This window comes from Salmo salar, chromosome ssa23, assembly GCF_905237065.1.
Source record: "Salmo salar chromosome ssa23, Ssal_v3.1, whole genome shotgun sequence".
In the NCBI taxonomy this organism is placed as follows: domain Eukaryota; kingdom Metazoa; phylum Chordata; class Actinopteri; order Salmoniformes; family Salmonidae; genus Salmo; species Salmo salar.
The window spans coordinates 8,210,287-8,228,271 of NC_059464.1; the positions used below are offsets into that span (position 1 = coordinate 8,210,287).

At 42.1% G+C, this 17,985-nt stretch overlaps 1 protein-coding gene across 1 annotated transcript; it reads right to left on the bottom strand.

Moving 5' to 3' along the window:
• Positions 1-26: 26 nt before the first annotated feature.
• dmrt2b (doublesex and mab-3 related transcription factor 2b) lies at positions 27-8,290 on the bottom strand. The gene is given in 3 exon segments (NM_001139597.1): positions 27-1,169; positions 6,666-6,765; positions 7,829-8,290. Coding segments are annotated over 3 exon segments (1,296 nt in total). The 5' UTR covers positions 8,186-8,290; the 3' UTR covers positions 27-330.
• Positions 8,291-17,985: the final 9,695 nt, after the last annotated feature.

Consider the following 17,985-nt stretch of genomic DNA (forward strand, 5'->3'; position numbering starts at 1 on the left):
CAACAAAATGTGAAAAAGTCCAGGGGTATGAACACTTTCTGAAGGCACTGTACATTATAGCTCAGAATTTTTATTATTTACTTCATACAACAGTCATTATTGCTCATCTTTATAAAGGGTGTCAATTATTTTGGATCCCACTGTATACATGTATCTTGTGCTCTAAAAGGACTATCTTACGATCCTTTGAAAAATGCTGAGCACATTTTTTTACCTAAATACTGAAATAGATTTGGGTATACTTATTTTCTTAAATACAGTATTTCACTAGTTATGCATTTCACAGTAACCAGTGTTGTTATAGAAAATGCACTTATGGACATGAGTTCCTCAGGCCCTCAGCAATGACTCCACTGAGAACGGTAATGGCCGCCTCACCACTGTGGGTTTCATTGAGTTGATCTGAGGCCTGTCATGATGCCTAATCCCACCTGCTGAGCAGTCCTTGGGTGTGAGGAACTGAGGCTCTGGGAACCTGCTGGGTTTGTAGGGTTCTACCTCTCCCTGTAACATATGCTTTGGTTCAGAGGGAGAGTCAGAGTGTGTGATGGCTATTTTTGGCATGATGGCCGTTGGAACGGTTGGATCGTCTTTGACCCATTTTGGCACGGTCTTATCCTTGTCCAGATCAGCTGAGCCTTCAGAATAACTACTCCCCCGCTGTTGGAGTCGTAGTAAGGGCACGAGTAACGGCTCTCGACAGCTCTCCCTCTGCCCGGAGCACTCCCAGCTCTCCAGTGCTCTCTCCCTGGCTTGCTCCATGTGTTCCATAACCCTAGAGTTAGAGTTACATTTTGACATGAACTGACCATAATTATAACCACTTTCTGCTGATCTGGCCTTGAGCTCTTCCTGGTAGCAGTGGAAGTCACACTCATACAGCACGGGGCCCGGTTTGTATTTGTACACAGGCACGTAGGTGGATTCCCCAGGGTCCTTGAGTGGGCAGCAGTGGTGGGGGGAGGCGGGCATCACTGCCAGGGCCGGGGGGAGAAGCAGGGTGAGACCTGATATGTCCTCCAGCTCTCTCTGTCTCAGCTCTCTCTCCAGCATCACACTCTCCAGCTCCTTATCAGCAAACGCCCTCCTCTTCCTCATCCTGGCACTGACAGAGGGGAAATGACGTCGCTTGGGCCAGGGTCCGTCCTCCGCCACAGGGAGTTTGTACCCTATTGGGAAATGTACAACACTGATGTCATTTAGCTGTATAATGAATACCTGAGAACACATTCTGTTTATCTATAATAACTTAAATCTACAAAATAGTAAGTTAAACAATGAACACATTCATTTACCAACTTTATTTAGGTAAATGAAGTTGAAATTCATAAAGCCAAAGTAGATGCTCTAAACATAGCTGTGATGACATTACTGTAGTGTGTGTACATGTTCATGTGCTTACTCAGGGGAAAGTAGAGGTAACATGACCTCATAATTTTGTCTCCCAACCGCTCGCTGGTAAACACAGCTTGTAATTCCATAACCTCCATTTGCTTAATTGTAATTACCATAAATAAAATACAAACAGATCTAGTCCCTTTAGACGAAACAGGCAGTGTAATTACTGACTTATCCCGTGTGGTGTAGCCCACTGTCTGGTCTGAGACAGGAGATGGGGTAATGAGCTAGATGCTAATGAAGCCACATCCTCTAATCTACAGTGCCTTCATAAAGTATTTACACCCCTTCACTTTTTTCACTTTTTCTTGTGCTACAACCTGAATTTAAAATGGATTAAATTGACTTTTTTTTGTTGTCACTGGCCTACACACAATACCCCATAACGCCAAAGTGGAATTATGTTTTTCGAAATGTCTACAAATTAATACATTTTTTAAAGCTGAAATGTCTGGAGCCAATAAGTATTCAACCCCTTAGTTATTGCAAGCCTAAAGTTCAGGAGTAAAAATGTGCTTAACAAGACACATAATAAATTGCATGGCCTCACTCTGTATTTTCCTAATTTCATATATATATATATATTAAATCTGGTGTTTCTATGTCAGATGGTGTTGTTATATTTCAGTCCTTAGTGATGTATTGTATATAACTAAGGGATAAACGCCTCCGTTCTGTACATTACCTTGGAAATAATGGACAATACATCGGAGCGAGACGGAGTCGAGTTTCTTTTTTCAAGGTAATGTACAGAACGGAGGCTTTTATCCCACTTATACCACAGTTGACAAAGAAAACAACGATAAGCACATATTTACCTGTAGAAATGACATTTTGTTTATTGATATTTTCATTAAAAAAAAGCGAATTCATACTTTCTCATCTTTTGGTTGCTAGAGAAAACGACCCAGTCATACGTTCGATTAGTTCGATATTTATGGACGCGACCCAGTCGTTCGTTCTTTATGTTCCGTTGCCATGCTCGCTGGCAACATTCTTATCCCCTGCTTGCTAGCTAACCAGCTAGCTACGGCTAACACATTCACGACCTCTGCCGCCAGAATAACAGAAAATTAGCTGTTTTATATTCAGATTAATTTGGATACATCCATAACAATGAGCTGATAATGCCTGATTTTGCTTGGCATAGCTAGAAAAGTTTGCCTTCTTGTCAGGACACTTGTCAATACTGACTGTTAATTACGAGGAGATTGCATTGCATATCAAACACTAGGCAAGAAAATAGCTAAATAGTTTGTTGCTAGCAAACCTGCCAATATGAAAACCAAATTCAAAAATCAGTTGCTGAAAACAGCTGGTAAAACTAGAAACGTGGGAGGATTTGACAGCTTTAGCGGTGGAGGGAACAGGAGAAATTCATGTTCATCACTCACCACGTTAGGTCATCAGATGCTCACCAAAAAAATATGTCTCTGCAAAAACAAATCTTTGCTAGCTAGCTAAGTTCATTCCTCATTGGACCTGCGTTTACAATGTATCCAATGTCCATTTGTGTAGTTGTTGGTTTAGCTTTCTGTAACTTTGCAGCAAGTACGGTCTGCATGTGTAGGCTTATATTATTGTGTCTGATTGCAAGTTGTCCTGATATCTTTTCCAACTGTCCCGTTATCGGGTTTTAATGTCCATTCTAGAATGCCTTTCTCGCCAATCAGAAACGAGTAATCAACAATGCTGTGGTATACAGTGTAATATTGGGATGCAAACTCAACACATAATGTTGGTACAGGTGTCTTCTTTTGTTTAAGCCCATAACCATGTGTGTGAGGTGTATACTTTTGTTTCAAAACAGATTTGTTTAAGACTACCAAGAAACACTCTGTGAACCTGATTTAGCCCACTGCAGTAAAAGGTTACATGATTTTTGAATGACTACCTCATCTCTGTACCCCACACATACAATTATCTGTAAGGCCTCTCAGTCGAACAGTGAATTTAAAACACAGATTCAACCACAAAGACCAGGGAGGTTTTCCAATGCCTCGCAAAGAAGGGTACCTTCTTGGTTAAAAAAATACAAATAAAACACATTGAATTTTCCTTTTGAGCATGACGTTATTAATTACACTTTAGATGGAGTATCAATACACCCAGTCACTACAAAAAAATACAGGCATCCTTCCAAACTCAGTTGCCAGAGAGGAAGGAACCCGCTCAGGGATTTCACACAAAATCCCGGTGTGGAAAGGACTTAGACTTACCTAGAAAGACTCACAGCTGTAATCAATGCCAAAGGGGATTTTAACATGTATTGACCCAACTGTGCTATTTTGTTTGTTTTGTCGCATTGTTTGTAACTCATAAGTCTGTCGCGAAGGATATACTGCTTTGTCGAGACAAGGCCGAAATCCCTGTCATCTGCATGAAGAAAAGACAGAGAAAAAGGGGGATGAGGGCGGGTGCCTTGTAAGAATTTGCCGACGAGTAGGTAAACCACCACTACCCTCTGTATTATTGGCCAACATGCAATTGGTAAACACACTAGACGATCTACGATTAACACTATCCTACCAACGGTACATAAACAACTGCAATATCTTATGTTTCACCAAGACGTGGCTAAACGCCGACACGGATAATATAAAGCTGGCTGGCTTCTCCGTGCATTGGCAGGACAGAGCAGCTATGTCTCATAAGACGAGGGGCGGGGTGTGTGTCTATTTGTCAATAACTACTGGTGTGCGATGTCTAATATTAAAGAAGTCTCGAGGTATTGCTCGCCTGAGGTAGAATACCTCATGATAAGCTGTAGACCCCACTATCTACCAAGAGAGTTCTCATCTATATTATTCGTAGCCATCTATTTACCACCACAAACCAATGCTGGCACTAAGAATGCACTCAAAGAGCTGTATAAGGCCATAAGCAAACAAGAAAATGCTCATCCAAAAGTGTCGCTCCAACTGGCCGGGGACTTTAATGCAGGCAAACTTAAATCCATTTTACCTCATTTCTACCAGCATGTCACGTGCAACCAGAGGAGAAAAAAAACTCTAGACCACCTTTACACCACACACAGAGACTCATACAAAGCTCTCCCTCGCCCTCCATTTGACAAATCTGACCATAATTCTGTCCTCCTGATTCCTGCTTACAAGCAAAAACTAAAGCAGGAAGCACCAGTGACTCGCTCAATACGGAAGTGGTCAGATGACGCGGATGCTACGCTGCAGGACTGTTTTGCTAGCACAGGCTGGAATATGTTCCGGGATTCATCCAATGCCATTGAGGAGTATACCACCTCAGTCACCGGCTTCATCAATAAGTGCATAGACGACGTAGCCCCCACAGTGACTGTACGTACATATCCCAACCAGAAGTCATGGATTATAGGCAACATCCCCACCGAGCTAAAGGCTAGAGCTGCCGCTTCCAAGGAGTGGGACACTAATCCGGACGCTTATAAGAAATTACGCTATGCCCTCAGACGAACCATCAAACAGGCAAAGCGTCAATACAGGACTAAGATTGAATCCTACTAAACTGGATCTGACGCTCGTTGGATGTGGCAGGGCTTGAAAACTATTATGGACTATAAAGGGAAACCCAGCCACGAGCTACCCAGTGACGCGAGCCTACCAGATGAGCTGAATGCCTGTTATGCTCGCTTCGAGGCAAGCAACACTGAAACATGCATGAGAGCACCACCTGTTCCGGACAACTGTGTGATCACGCTCTCCATATCCGATGTGGGCCAGATGGATTACCAGGACGTGCACTCAAAGCATGCGCGGACCAACTGGCAAGTGTCTTCAATTACATTTTCAACCTCTCCCTGACCGAGTCTGTAATACCTACATGTTTCAAACAGACCACCATAGTCCTTGTGCCCAAGAAAGTGGAGGTAATCTTCCTAAATGATTACCGCCCCATAGCACTCACATCGGTAGCCATGAAGTGCTTTGAAAGGCTGGTCATGGCTCACATCAACACCATCATGCCGGAAACCTTAGACCCACTCCAATTCGCATACCGCCCAAACAGATCCACAGATGACGCAATCTCAATCGCACTCCACACTGCCCTTTCCCACCTGGACAAAAGGAACACCTATGTGAGCATGCTGTTCACCATAGTACCCACAAAGCTCATCACTAAACTAAGGACCCTGTGACTAAACACCTCCCTCTGCAACTGGATCCTGGACTTCCTGACGGGCCGCCCTCAGTTTGAAGAGAGTTTGAAGTTCCTTGGTGTCCACATCACCAATGAACTATCATGGTCCAAACACACCAAGACAGTAGAGGGCACAACAACACCTTTTGCCCCTCAGGAGACTGAAAAGATTTGGCATTGGTCCCCAGATCCTCAAAAAGTTATACAGTTGCATCATCGAGAGCATCCTGACCGGTTGCATCACCGCCTGGTATGGCAACTGCTCGGCATCTGACCCTAAGGTGCTACAGAGGGTAGTGCGTACGACCCAGTACATCCCTGGGGCCAAGCTTCCTGACATGCAGGACCTACGTACTAGGCGGTGTCAGAGGAAGGCCCAAAAAATTGTCAAAGACTCCAGTCACCCAAGTCATAGACTGTTCTCTCTGCTACCGCACTGTAAGCAATACTGTAGCGCCAAGTCTAGGAATAAAAGGCTCCTTAATAGCTTCTACCCCCAAGCCATAAGACTGCTGAACAATTAATCAAATGGCCACCTGGACTATTTACATTGACCCCGCCCCCTTTGTTTTTACACCGCTGCTACTAGCTTTTTATTATCTATGCATAGTCACTTTACAAATTACCTCGACTAACCTGTACCCCCACACATTTACTCGGTACCGGTACCCGCTGTATATAGCCTCGTTATTGTTAAGTAACTTTCTTGTTACTTTTTTATTTAATTTTTTTAACTTTCGTTTATTTAGTAACATTTTTCTTAACTCTACTTCTTGAACTGCTTTGTTGGTTAAGGGATTGTAAGTAAGCATTTCACGGTAAGGTCTATACCTATTGTTATTGGTGCATTGTGACAAATAACATTTGATTTGATTTGAGGTTGAATACTTACCTCATCAAGATATATTAGTGTTTTATTTTTTAATATTTTTTACAAATGTTTATACATTTTGTTCCACTTTGACGTTACAGAGTATTTTGTATAGATTGTTGAGAAAAAAACCCGATTAAATCCATTTTAGACCCACTTTGTAATTCAAGCGGTGTGAATACTTTCTGAAGGCACTGTATAGGATAGACTACTGTTAGCTAGGGTGCTTCAGTAGGTGATCTGGTCTATCACTGATACCTACCCTCTAGGACACTCTTTGCTAAGATGCTAGGTGCTCTGGTGTAGCGCTGATAAGCGGTGCGACGGAATGGTGCGGCTGCTCCCCTGACCACTTTCTTACCCTGCAAAGGAACGGGGTACAAGTAACATACATTAAAATATATTTACATAATATTCAAGTCAGGGCTTTGGCTGGGCCATTGAAAATCTGTGAGAAGACTTGAAGATTGCTGGTCACTGACGCTCCTCATCTAATTTAACAGATCTTGAGGAAAATCTGCAAGGAACAATGGGAGAAAATCCCCAAATCCATCTGCAAAGCTGATACAGACATACCCAAGACGACTCAAAGCTTTAATCACCGCCAAAGGTGCTTCTACAAAGTATGGACCCAGGGCTGTGAAAAATTATGTAAATTTAATATTTCTTTCATTTGCAATATATATATTTTTAAATCTAAAAACAGTATTTTACTTTGTCATTGTGGGGTATTGTTTGTAGATAGATGAGAAAAAAGATTCAATCCACTTTGACATTACAAAGTATTTTGGTGTAGATCGTTGAAAAAAAATGACTGTTAAACCCATTTTATAGTCCCACTTTGTAACACAACAAAATATGGAATAAGTCAAAGGGTTTGAATACTTTCTGAAAGCACTGTATGCATTAACCCCATGGCGAAATTACTTAAGGCTTAAGGCAATATATCTTAAAAACACTAGAGCAGTAAATACAGGCAGGTACTGTACATGGTAGGCGTACGGTCATAGCCATAGCCATGTGATATATTATAGGCTAGTTTGTTACAGAATAATAAGATGATAGTTTCCCTGGTGTAAAGCCTATAATTCATATGACAAAATGCTGTGTAAACAAATTAGTTTTATGAGTGGAATAACTGAATTTAAATAACATGTTAATAACATCAACTATCCAGAAATGTAAAGCAAAAACAGCCTATGGTTTTTATGTAAAAGTGAACAATATATTTTTTTGTTTTCATTATCACTAAAGGAAAAGAGCAATGCATATTAATTTGCTTATTCATATGTGTTATTTCAGAGTTATTCATTTCGCTGGTCCTACTCACAGGGGTACAGCATTTTGGCCTAGATTATATAATAATGATATTTCTTAAATTCTATCCCACCAGTAAAATACGGATGTCCCTGCCGCATGGCTCACCTCTGTCGCCTGTTGTCTCCGCAAGGCGACTTGCGCAGCCATCACCCGCTGCCGCTCCACCACGAGCATACAGTTTGTGCACTGGCAGTCACGCCAGCGACAGAAGCGCTTGTGGCCTTTGAGACAAGACACGACGCCGTGGTTCCGACAGCGGGCGCATTTGGGGCTGCGGGTCATTTTGCGCTGTGTCGCTGTCTGCTCCGCGGCCACCTTCGCTCCATTCTCCGCGTCGCCGTGCCGCCCCTCGGGCAGGCATCCGTCAAGACTCTCAACATCAATCTCCTCACCCAATTCGAGTTTCAGCGCATTAAATCTGGTCTTCTCTAGCTGTAGGCCTCTTTCCAATTGAGTGGACATCTATGAGAAATGGCTTCCACGCTGTTGCAGTGTGTTGCAGTGCTGTATTTCCCACTTTACAAGTTGTTAACGTTGTCGAAGCGCACCGTTTCGTTTGGCTGTGACGGCACACATAGCCTAAATTCCTCTGAGCAGGGAGACGAGACTTTTGAAACAGCCAGACTTTTGAAACGTGAAGCTCTCCGCTGTTCTCTGACGTTTGACAGAGTTGTTTCCGAGAACAGAGGCGAGTCGCACTGACACTGTTGGGCTCCTGGCTGGTGAGACAGCTACTGTCGTAGGATATCTTTGCTCACACCACAGCCCCGTACCCTACTTGCCCTACCTACCTTCAGACAGCAGACCACACCACATTTTATTGGGCTTCCCAACTTTTCGAATCTCCATACATCTTCAACGTCATCAATTTGACATTTAATCCAGGTTAACCCCTACTGTCCACAGAGCACGCGCACTTGACAGTAAACACTACTCATTGGATAAATTAAGGTATTTCCCAATTTAGTTGATTTTAGTCTTCCCTATATCAAATTGATTATGTACTAATTTCAACAACAAAAAATATGAGTGATTTGTATGTCCAAACTTTCCAAAACAAATATGGAATATTACATCATTTTCATAATGAAGGAATAACGACACCCCTTTATCCAGTTAGTGACACACCATGTAAACACTAAAATGATCTGTAAATTAAACATAGTGTAATACATTACTTTTGACACAGGTGAGCTGGGAAGGGCAGTTAAACTGTTTTCACACCAAGGTGGGTTTAGACATGACAGAGAAACGAGGCACAATGTAGATGTTAATTACACACGGCATGCGCCTCAGTGGGCTCGAGCAGAGCTCTACTTGCAGAGTATGGTGTCACCATAGAGCTGAGGGGAAAGTGAAACGAATTATATTTTCTCATTTACAGTATCTGCCAGTTATCTTTACTCCCTCAGTCATAACTGCTCTTGAATTATTCAGGTTTTTGCATTAATGGAGTTAAGAATATTCAGAATGTTTCTTTTAATTCCTCTTCATAAAAATTAATCACTTTACTGAGGCCAAGGATTCTACTTATTGTAGAATATGTTTAGCAATAATATAGACATCAGTATTCAATGACTACCCAGTAAGCAAAATGAAAATAAAAATGTTCTGGTCATTGATTCTATGGCGCATATATTCTCAATGAAGTAAGCATTATATCACAATAATATTTTTTTAACCCATGTAATATCATAAAGAGGAGCCAACTGAAGATTGCAACATTGAGTATTTCTTATTGCACCCATATGTCACATGCACTTATGTTAGCTTTTTCAAAAGTTTTAAAATGGCAGCGATGATAGTCAAACTCTGACATACATACAGAATAAACCAACAGACCACTTCAACTACAATAACTTTCTCAGTAGTGGTTACAGAAATGTTTTTATGTTGTTATGACTGATATGTTGTTTTTTAGCTATCTTAGTAGCTAAATGGCGCACAATTGGCCCAGAGCCGTCCGGGTTAGGGGAGGGTTTGGCCGGCAGTGATGTCCTTGTCCCATCGCGCACTAGCGACTCCTGTGGAAGGGCCATGCGCAGTGCACGCTGACACTGTCGCCAGGTGTGCGGTGTTTCCTTCGACACATTGGTGCGACTGGCTTCCGGGTTAAGTGGGCATTGTGTCAAGAAGCAGTGCGGCTTGGTTGGGTTGTTATTTGGAGGACGCACGGTTCTCGACCTTCGCCGCTCCCGAGTCCGTATGGGAGTTGCAGCGATGAGACAAGACTGTAACTACCAATTGGACACCACAAATTTGGGGAGGCAAAGGGGTAAAAAAAAAAAAAAATCTGTAGAGTACATTAAATTAAAGGAGGGTAAAATACAGTACATTATACTGTACTATACTCTACTGTACTGAACTATACTTTACTTTTCTTTACTTTACTCTACTGTACTCTGTTGTGCTCTACTATATTGTGCTGTATTTTACTGTACTGTGCTATACTTTACTTTTGTTCACTGTACTGTAATGTACTGTACTCTACTGTGTTCTACTGTACTGTGCTGTCCAAACTTGTGAAACATAGATATCTATGTTTGGGCCAAATCAATGCGGTCCGAACCAAATCTGAACTAATTATAGACATCTATGCTTGGGCCAAATATACGCCGGTCTGGACCGGACCAAATCTGAACCAAACATAGACGTCTATGATTGGTTCAGATTTGGTACGGACTTGACCAAAAATGAACGTACGTGGAAGTTATTCAAATCAATGCCGGTTTTGGCCGCACCAAAACAAAGAAAAACAAAGAGCGGATGAAAGTTTATTGTCATGGATCTTGCTCCGGAGGCAGAACTCAAATCAAATCAAATCAAATTTATTTATATAGCCCTTCTTACATCAGCTGATATCTCAAAGTGCTGTACAGAAACCCAGCCTAAAACCCCAAACAGCAAGCAATACAGTTGTAGAAGCACGGTGGCTAGGAAAAACTCCCTAGAAAGGCCAAAACCTAGGAAGAAACCTAGAGAGGAACCAGGCTATGAGGGGTGGCCAGTCCTCTTCTGGCTGTGCCGGGTGGAGATTATAACAGCACATGGCCTAGATGTTCAAATGTTCATAAATGACCAGCATTGTCAAATAATAATAATCATAGTAGTTGTCGAGGGTGCAACAAGTCAGTAACACAAGAGTAAGTGTCAGTTGGCTTTTTCATAGCCGATCTTTGAGAGTATCTCTACCGCTCCTGCTGTCTCTAGAGAGTTGAAAACAGCGATTTCTGCTAGATGGTCCAGCTGAATCGTAAAAATGTATGAATACATACATTTGGTTTTTGGTCATAATTTAAGGTTGGGTTAGGCATTAGGGTTAGCAGTGTGGTTAAGATTAGGGTTAGGTTTAAAAGACGTCCGGACAGGACCAAAAAAACTAAAAAAGACATCCAAGAGATGTCAGAGTCGTCCTGTGCTTAGTGGGTAAAGCATATTATTTCTAGGCTTTTCCTTGCTGAACTTTTGTATTTAATATTGCAGTTGCGGTTAATCTATTATACTTACATAGGCTATACCTCTTTGCTGCAGTTAAAATCATGGCCAGTCAAGAGTTGCCTATATGATTTCACACAAGATTACTTATGAGCACACCAGCAACAGCGCCAACCTGTATTTAACTACACTGAACCAAAATATAAACGCAACATGTAAAGTGTTGGTCCCATGTTTCATGAGTTGTAATAAAAGGTCCCAGAAATGTTCCATACGCACAAAAAGCTTGTTTCTCTCAAATTTTGAGCACACATTTGTTTACATCGCTGTTAGTGAGCATTTCTCTTTTGCCAAGATAATCCATTCACCTGACCGGTGTGGCATATCGAGAAGCTGATTAAACAGCATGATCATTACACAGGTGCACATTTTGCTGGGGACAATAAAAGGCCACTCTAAAATGTGCAGTTTTATCACACAACACAATGCCACAGATGTCTCATGTTTTGAGGGAGTGTGCAATTGGCATGCTGACTGCAGGAATGTCCACCAGAGCTGTTGCCAGATAATTTAATGTAATTTCTTGACCATAAACCGCCTCCAACTTCGTTTTAGAGATTTTGGCAGTACGTCCAACCGGCCTCACAACCGCAGACAACATGTATGGCGTTGTGTGGGCGAGCAGTTTGCTGATGTCAGCGTTGTGAACAGAGTGCACCATGGTGGCGGTGGGGTTATAGTATTTGCAGGCATAAGCTACGGATAATGAACACAATTGCATTTTATCGATGGCAATTTGATTGCACAGAGATACCGCTACGAGATCCTGAAGCCCATTGTCGTGCCATTCATCCACCGCCATCACCTCATGTTTCAGCATAAAAATGCACAGCCCCATGTCACAAGGATCTGTACACAATTCCTGGAAGCTGAAAATCTCCCAATTCTTCCTGGGCATACATACTTACCAGACATATCACCTATTGAGCATGTTTGATACTGACTGGTTTTCTGATCCACACACCTACCTTTATTACGGTATCTGTGACCAAAAGATGCATATCTATGTTCCCAGTCATGTGAAATCCATAGATTAGGGCCATTTTTTATTTATTTTACCTTTATTTAACTAGGCAAGTCACTTAAGAACAAATTCTTAATTCAATGACAGCCTAGGAACAACAGATTTGTATCTTGTCAGCTCAGGGATTTGAACTTGCAACCTTTCAGTTACTAGTCCAAAGCTCTAACCACTAGGCTACCCTGCCACCCCAATGAATTTATTTGAATTGACTGATTTCCTTATATGAACTGTAACTCAGTAAAATCTTTGATGTTGTTGCATGTTGCGTTTATATTTTTGTTCAGTATATAATAGCACACAGTCAATAAGGTGAATACGTACAGAATAATTCCTCTCAATCGCCTCTCTGTTCTTTTCCAGGTCCGAGTGCTCTCTTGCAAATAAGCATTAGCAGTATATCTGTCAGTGGAGGGACCACCCTACCTGGAGGGCTGTGGCCCCACAGAAGTAAGAGAGCACAGCATTAGACTCAGTCTCCATGGTCAACCATGTTTAGAGGGCAATCAAATCAGTTCACACCTTTCAGAAGACCTGTAGTATAGATACTGAAATGCTGTCATTTACCTGAAATTGGTAAGATGATTGTTGTGCTATGGACTATGGATTTCTAATATGTTTTTTTTTTCAAAGTATAGAGAGCTCAATCATCACACTGACTGGGCTTGTGTACAGGGGAGAAAACATGCACTGCTTCTTGATACCACCATGAGGACCAAGAGAGGGCATGAGAGGTGTGCTCTCTAGTGGTCATATTAAGAAATTACACCCTGGGTAGTAATTACTTTGGTCTATGTATAGAATCACGTCATTGGCTTTGATACTCTGATTGGTTTGAGACGATCCAAATCGCGGATGAATTTGTTTTGTAAAATGCCCCCATTTTGACGTCAGCACAAACGACTTCCAGGATGGCATTTTCAGACTCAGCGTATGGAGCGATCGATAGAGCAGTGGAATTCTCTGGATGAGTGTCACAGACAGGCCGTTGCCTGGACCATATGTATAAAAGGAATCGCAGGACCACATTCTCTGATGCGAAAGTTGAGGGATATTTATTACAAACACATGGCCCTCAGGCTGAAACTAACAAAAACATCGTATGGGTGGCAATACTCATGTTCCCCCCGGCCTGGAACCCAGGAGACTTGAAGTCCCACCCCATAGCACCCAAATATATACATTTCTCATCTGTTACAGGTGCAGTTCATCACCTGTGTTCAGGGATAGAGGGAGGAGAGAGAGGGAACCAAATAATAACATGAAATAATTAAATCACATAACTCCAATTCATACAAATAGTTAAGAATAATGGATCGGGGGTAATGATGAAATTATGCATATCACTAACTGCAAGTTGGTTAAATATGGATTATGATACAGGCTTATTTATTGGCCAGTAGAATAAAGGATAAACATATAAACATAAACATTCATACATCCATTGTCTCATACTCAGCCCTCCCACACCAGATAGAGATGGCAGGTACCTGTGAAGGCCTTCCTTCACAATGAGTTGTCAGGCAAAAGCGTGAAGCCTCTTTAGAGGGTGGCATCTGTCCTCTCGTGTATTACTCTTTCTCTCGCTCTCTTTCGTTCACCTTATCTCTATTTTTATCTGCCCCCCCCTCGCTCTCTCTTTCTGTCTCTCGATCTCTCCCTCTTTTCCTGTCTATGTATTTCTTCTCAATGTTGAGACATGGGGCAAAACCTGTCAGAATTACAGTATTCAATTCGACATGATTTAGGAGACTGGTTGGAGTGAAATCCTGAACATGGAGGAGTCCTTGAGAACCCAGATGCCAAATTTTGGCTCTGGAACAAAGTGACCCTCATCTGCTCAGACATTTACTCTAGCATTCCGGTCACACAGTCCCCTTCTCCCTTTTCCTTTCTCCCTTCTTCCTCAGTTTATCCCTCCATCCACTGGATTTTTTTAGGGGGGGAGAGAGAGAGTAGTGCCCCCCCCCCACTTCCATTAATCTGAAGTGATGAACTTTGACAGATCCCTTCGTTCCTTCATTCGCCGTGCGAGTGCGTTCTTTCCTAGCCCCTGCCTTCCTCCCTATGACTGCTAGCTCTTTGTCAGTCCCGACTGAGAAAACACGTCAAAAGAACACCGAAAGAAAACCTGGAAGTTAGCCTCAAGGTCAGAGAAGGCTCTACTTTTTTAATGCGGTGAAGTTTAAGGAGAATAAAAAAAGCAGAAGAGGACGGTGTGTTTGACTTTCAAACTGAATCCTGAGCTTAATGTCAATCTGCTTTCAAAGGGAAAGGAAAGAACCTGGCCTTTGTTAGCTTTACTTTTCACACGGTGTTTAACACCTTTCCCACCTTATCTAAAGGAAGAGACTTCAATAGGCAGCTAGTTATTAGTTTTGGGCAGGGTTAGTCAAAGCTGTCTTAGACTACATTTTATTTCGGCCTTTAGTTGTCTTTAGCAAATTAGGTACTTTGGAAATATGTAAACAAGCATAGGGCCCTTGAACTGACCATAGACCTGACAACCCAGTGATGCAGGGCTCTTTTCATGGTCACTGTGGTAGCATACAGAGCAGGAAGACACTAAAGGGAGGAGGAGAGAGGAGGTGGAGGAGATGGAGAGCAGGAGGGCCCAGATGGAGGGGCAGCCATCCAGTTAGCCAGCCTCCCGTCCCCAGCAGCCATCACAGTCAGGTACTAAGCATCACTCTGGCATATCCATGCAACCGGGTCTTCATGCCACGCTGCCTATGGAAACCCCCAATGCGGCACACTCCGTGAGCACATATGGCACTGGGCTTAAAGCACCGGAGGGGAGCCTATACCCTACCTTTTTACCGACGACGGCCCCAAGAAGAGCTGTGAAATGCTCTGTAGGCCCAGTGTGAAGGCATAGCACAGTGTGTGTGCGCGCTGCGGAGCAGGTCACGCCTGCCTGACGAGATGCTTGATGACCTGGAGAAAATCTCAGAGCCAGGAGTCTCTCCTCTCCAGTTCATTTGAGCTGGCACTTTACACTGTTTGATCTCATTTCTTTCTCTTTCTTTCTTTCTTTCTTTCTTTCTTTCTTTCTTTCTTTCTTTCTTTCTTTCTTTCTTTCTTTCTTTCTTTCTTTCTTTCTTTCTTTCTTTCTTTCTTTCTTTCTTTCTTTCTTTCTTTCTTTTCTTTCTTTCTTTCTTTCTTTCTTTCTTTCTTTCTTTTCTTTCTTTCTTTCTTTCTTTTCTTTCTTTTCTTTCTTTATTTTCTTTCTTTCTTAATTTCTTTCTTTCTATCTCTCTCTCTCTCTGTCTCGTCTCTCTCTTGTTTCTCTCTCTCAATCTTGCAGGTTATCTTTCTCTCAATTTCTCTCTCTGCCCCCTGTTTTCCCATGCAGTACTATGTCTGTTTCCTTCTCTCTTTCCCATTGAAAATGTACAATGGAGTTTGGGTTTAGGAGTTGCAGCCAGGTGAATGAAGGTTGAAAGGTGACTTACAGTGCACCGTGTGGCCTGGACTCTGTCCAAAGGGCCTGTCTGTAATGAGATACTGACTCAGGTGAGTGCTGTTCTAGTTGTGTATGTATGCAACTACTTACAGTATAGCATAACATTATGTTGTATATGATTCATAATCAAGGCATATTGATATCCGATTAAGTGCAACCCATTCATCACATATCTGTCTGTGGGTGGGGGGTGTTTCCATACAAAACACAGAGCAGCATGATTAGTGTGTGCTATTTAACGTGTGACACCACAGACAGAGGAGAATCAGTGCAATAGCAGTCTCCCGCTCCAGGCTAGATGAGTTTGTTCTCTCAGTAAATGTGTTCGGTCCACATCTGCAATTATATCTTGCCCTGTACCCCATATATCTTTCACAGACGGGGAGAAGGGAGAGAGAGATGAAAGGAATGAGCAGTGCACACACACATGTACGCACACACAAACACACCCACGCACACACACACACACACACACACACACACACACACACACACACACACACACACACACACACACACACACATAGCTAGTCTCTGAAGCTTTGTTTCTTAGCTCAGCGTAGCTATTGATTCCTTCCATATTGGAACTCAGGTTAATGAGAGATGTTAAATAATGCAGATGAAGCTCTGCCTGCCTGCATGCTGTGTAGGTTGTGCACATACCAGTCTCTCTCTCTCTCTCTCTCTCTTTCTTTCTCACTTTCTCTCTTTCTCTCTTTCTTTCTTTCTTTCTTTCTTTCTTTCTTTCTTTCTTTCTTTCTTTCTTTCTTTCTTTCTTTCTTTCTTTCTTTCTTTCTTTCTTTCTTTCTGTCTTTCTGTCTTTAGCAGCCATAGAAAGATACCTCCCAAAATATCTGATCTCATTGTATTTCTGAAGCATCTACTTCTGGCAGTTGCAACTGAATCGGAGATAATTCTGCTGCTACATTTGTTGTGTAATGAAAAGCTCATTCTACTCTAAACAGCCTCCACTTCTTTCTCTCTTTCTGATAAATGTTAATCCTTTCCTTAAAGGGGCAATCTGCAGTTAGAACAATAACAAAGCGCTCACTAGGCCCCTGTTTTAGTAAACAGCAGAGGGATGGGGCAGGAGAAATGTAAACACTCTCAAATGCATAGACAGAGCTATAGATACAAGGACTGACCATCCATGATGTCAAAATTATATTTTGAATCATGTTTTGAGGCTCTATAGTATTTGTTTACAATTACATTGTTTACAAATAAAGGAGTAAAACAAGCTTATACTGTTGGTTCTGATGGGGTACGACAGTTGAACTAAGCTCACGAGGCATTTATACGTTCGATTCTTCAAGACTCAATGGGTATATATATATCATTCATTTAAGAGTCGAAACATGGATGTAGCAATCACAGATTGCCTATGGGCTGGATTTTCTCAATTTAGGTTGTGTGTTTTTTTTAAGCAATGCTGGATCAAGCCTCAAGTTGGCCACACTATCTGCCTCACATAGATTTCCTTGGAAAATAATTCCATCGTGTTATTTAAGGGCTGATATTTCAGGCCTAGGCAGAGTTGAGGCGTAGGGGACCCCCTCGACTCCAGCGTGGGTCTGACAGAGCAGATAGAGGCGGTGCTTTGCATTGCAAAACACATCATTACGACTTCATGTGATTATTCTGCTGTGTCTGGCTGCACCAGGGAGCTGGATTAAATGGGTTTTAATGTAATTTTATTCAAACGAGATGCAAATAAAGATAAAGATTATTGCAGCACTGCGCATGCCAACGGAAACCACTGGAAGAAGTATTTCCCCAAACAATTATGTTCAGTAAGAGAGTTTTGATATTTTGTTTATAGGCTGTTAGAAAGGTTTTACGACTAGACAATTAGTGAATTCATTAACGATCTGCCTGTCTTTATTTTGACAAGCACCAGGAATAGACACTGGAGACTGGTGGAGATGAGCAAATGCTAATTGTAACTTGTTCTTTTGACTAGTGCATTTGATCGTCCACCCGGGCCTGCATCCAGTACTCTGTGGTTGGTGCTGTGTAGGGTATAGAGTATTGTATAGGCTTCGCTACATTGGTGTTCACTCACTGTCACTCTGGTTCTCCTGGTTGAAAGGTTCAGTAACTGACGGTGTGACAGCTGGCCAGATGGTATGGTGAACAGTCTGGTGTGTTGGCTACTCTTTTGCGCCGTACGCAATAGCTTGTGAATAGTATGGTATTTGCTACTGTGCTTTTCCTCTTCTTGAACACAGCTGTGTTGTGGTTTGTTGAGCAATTATTTATAATGAGTGTGTGCTATGG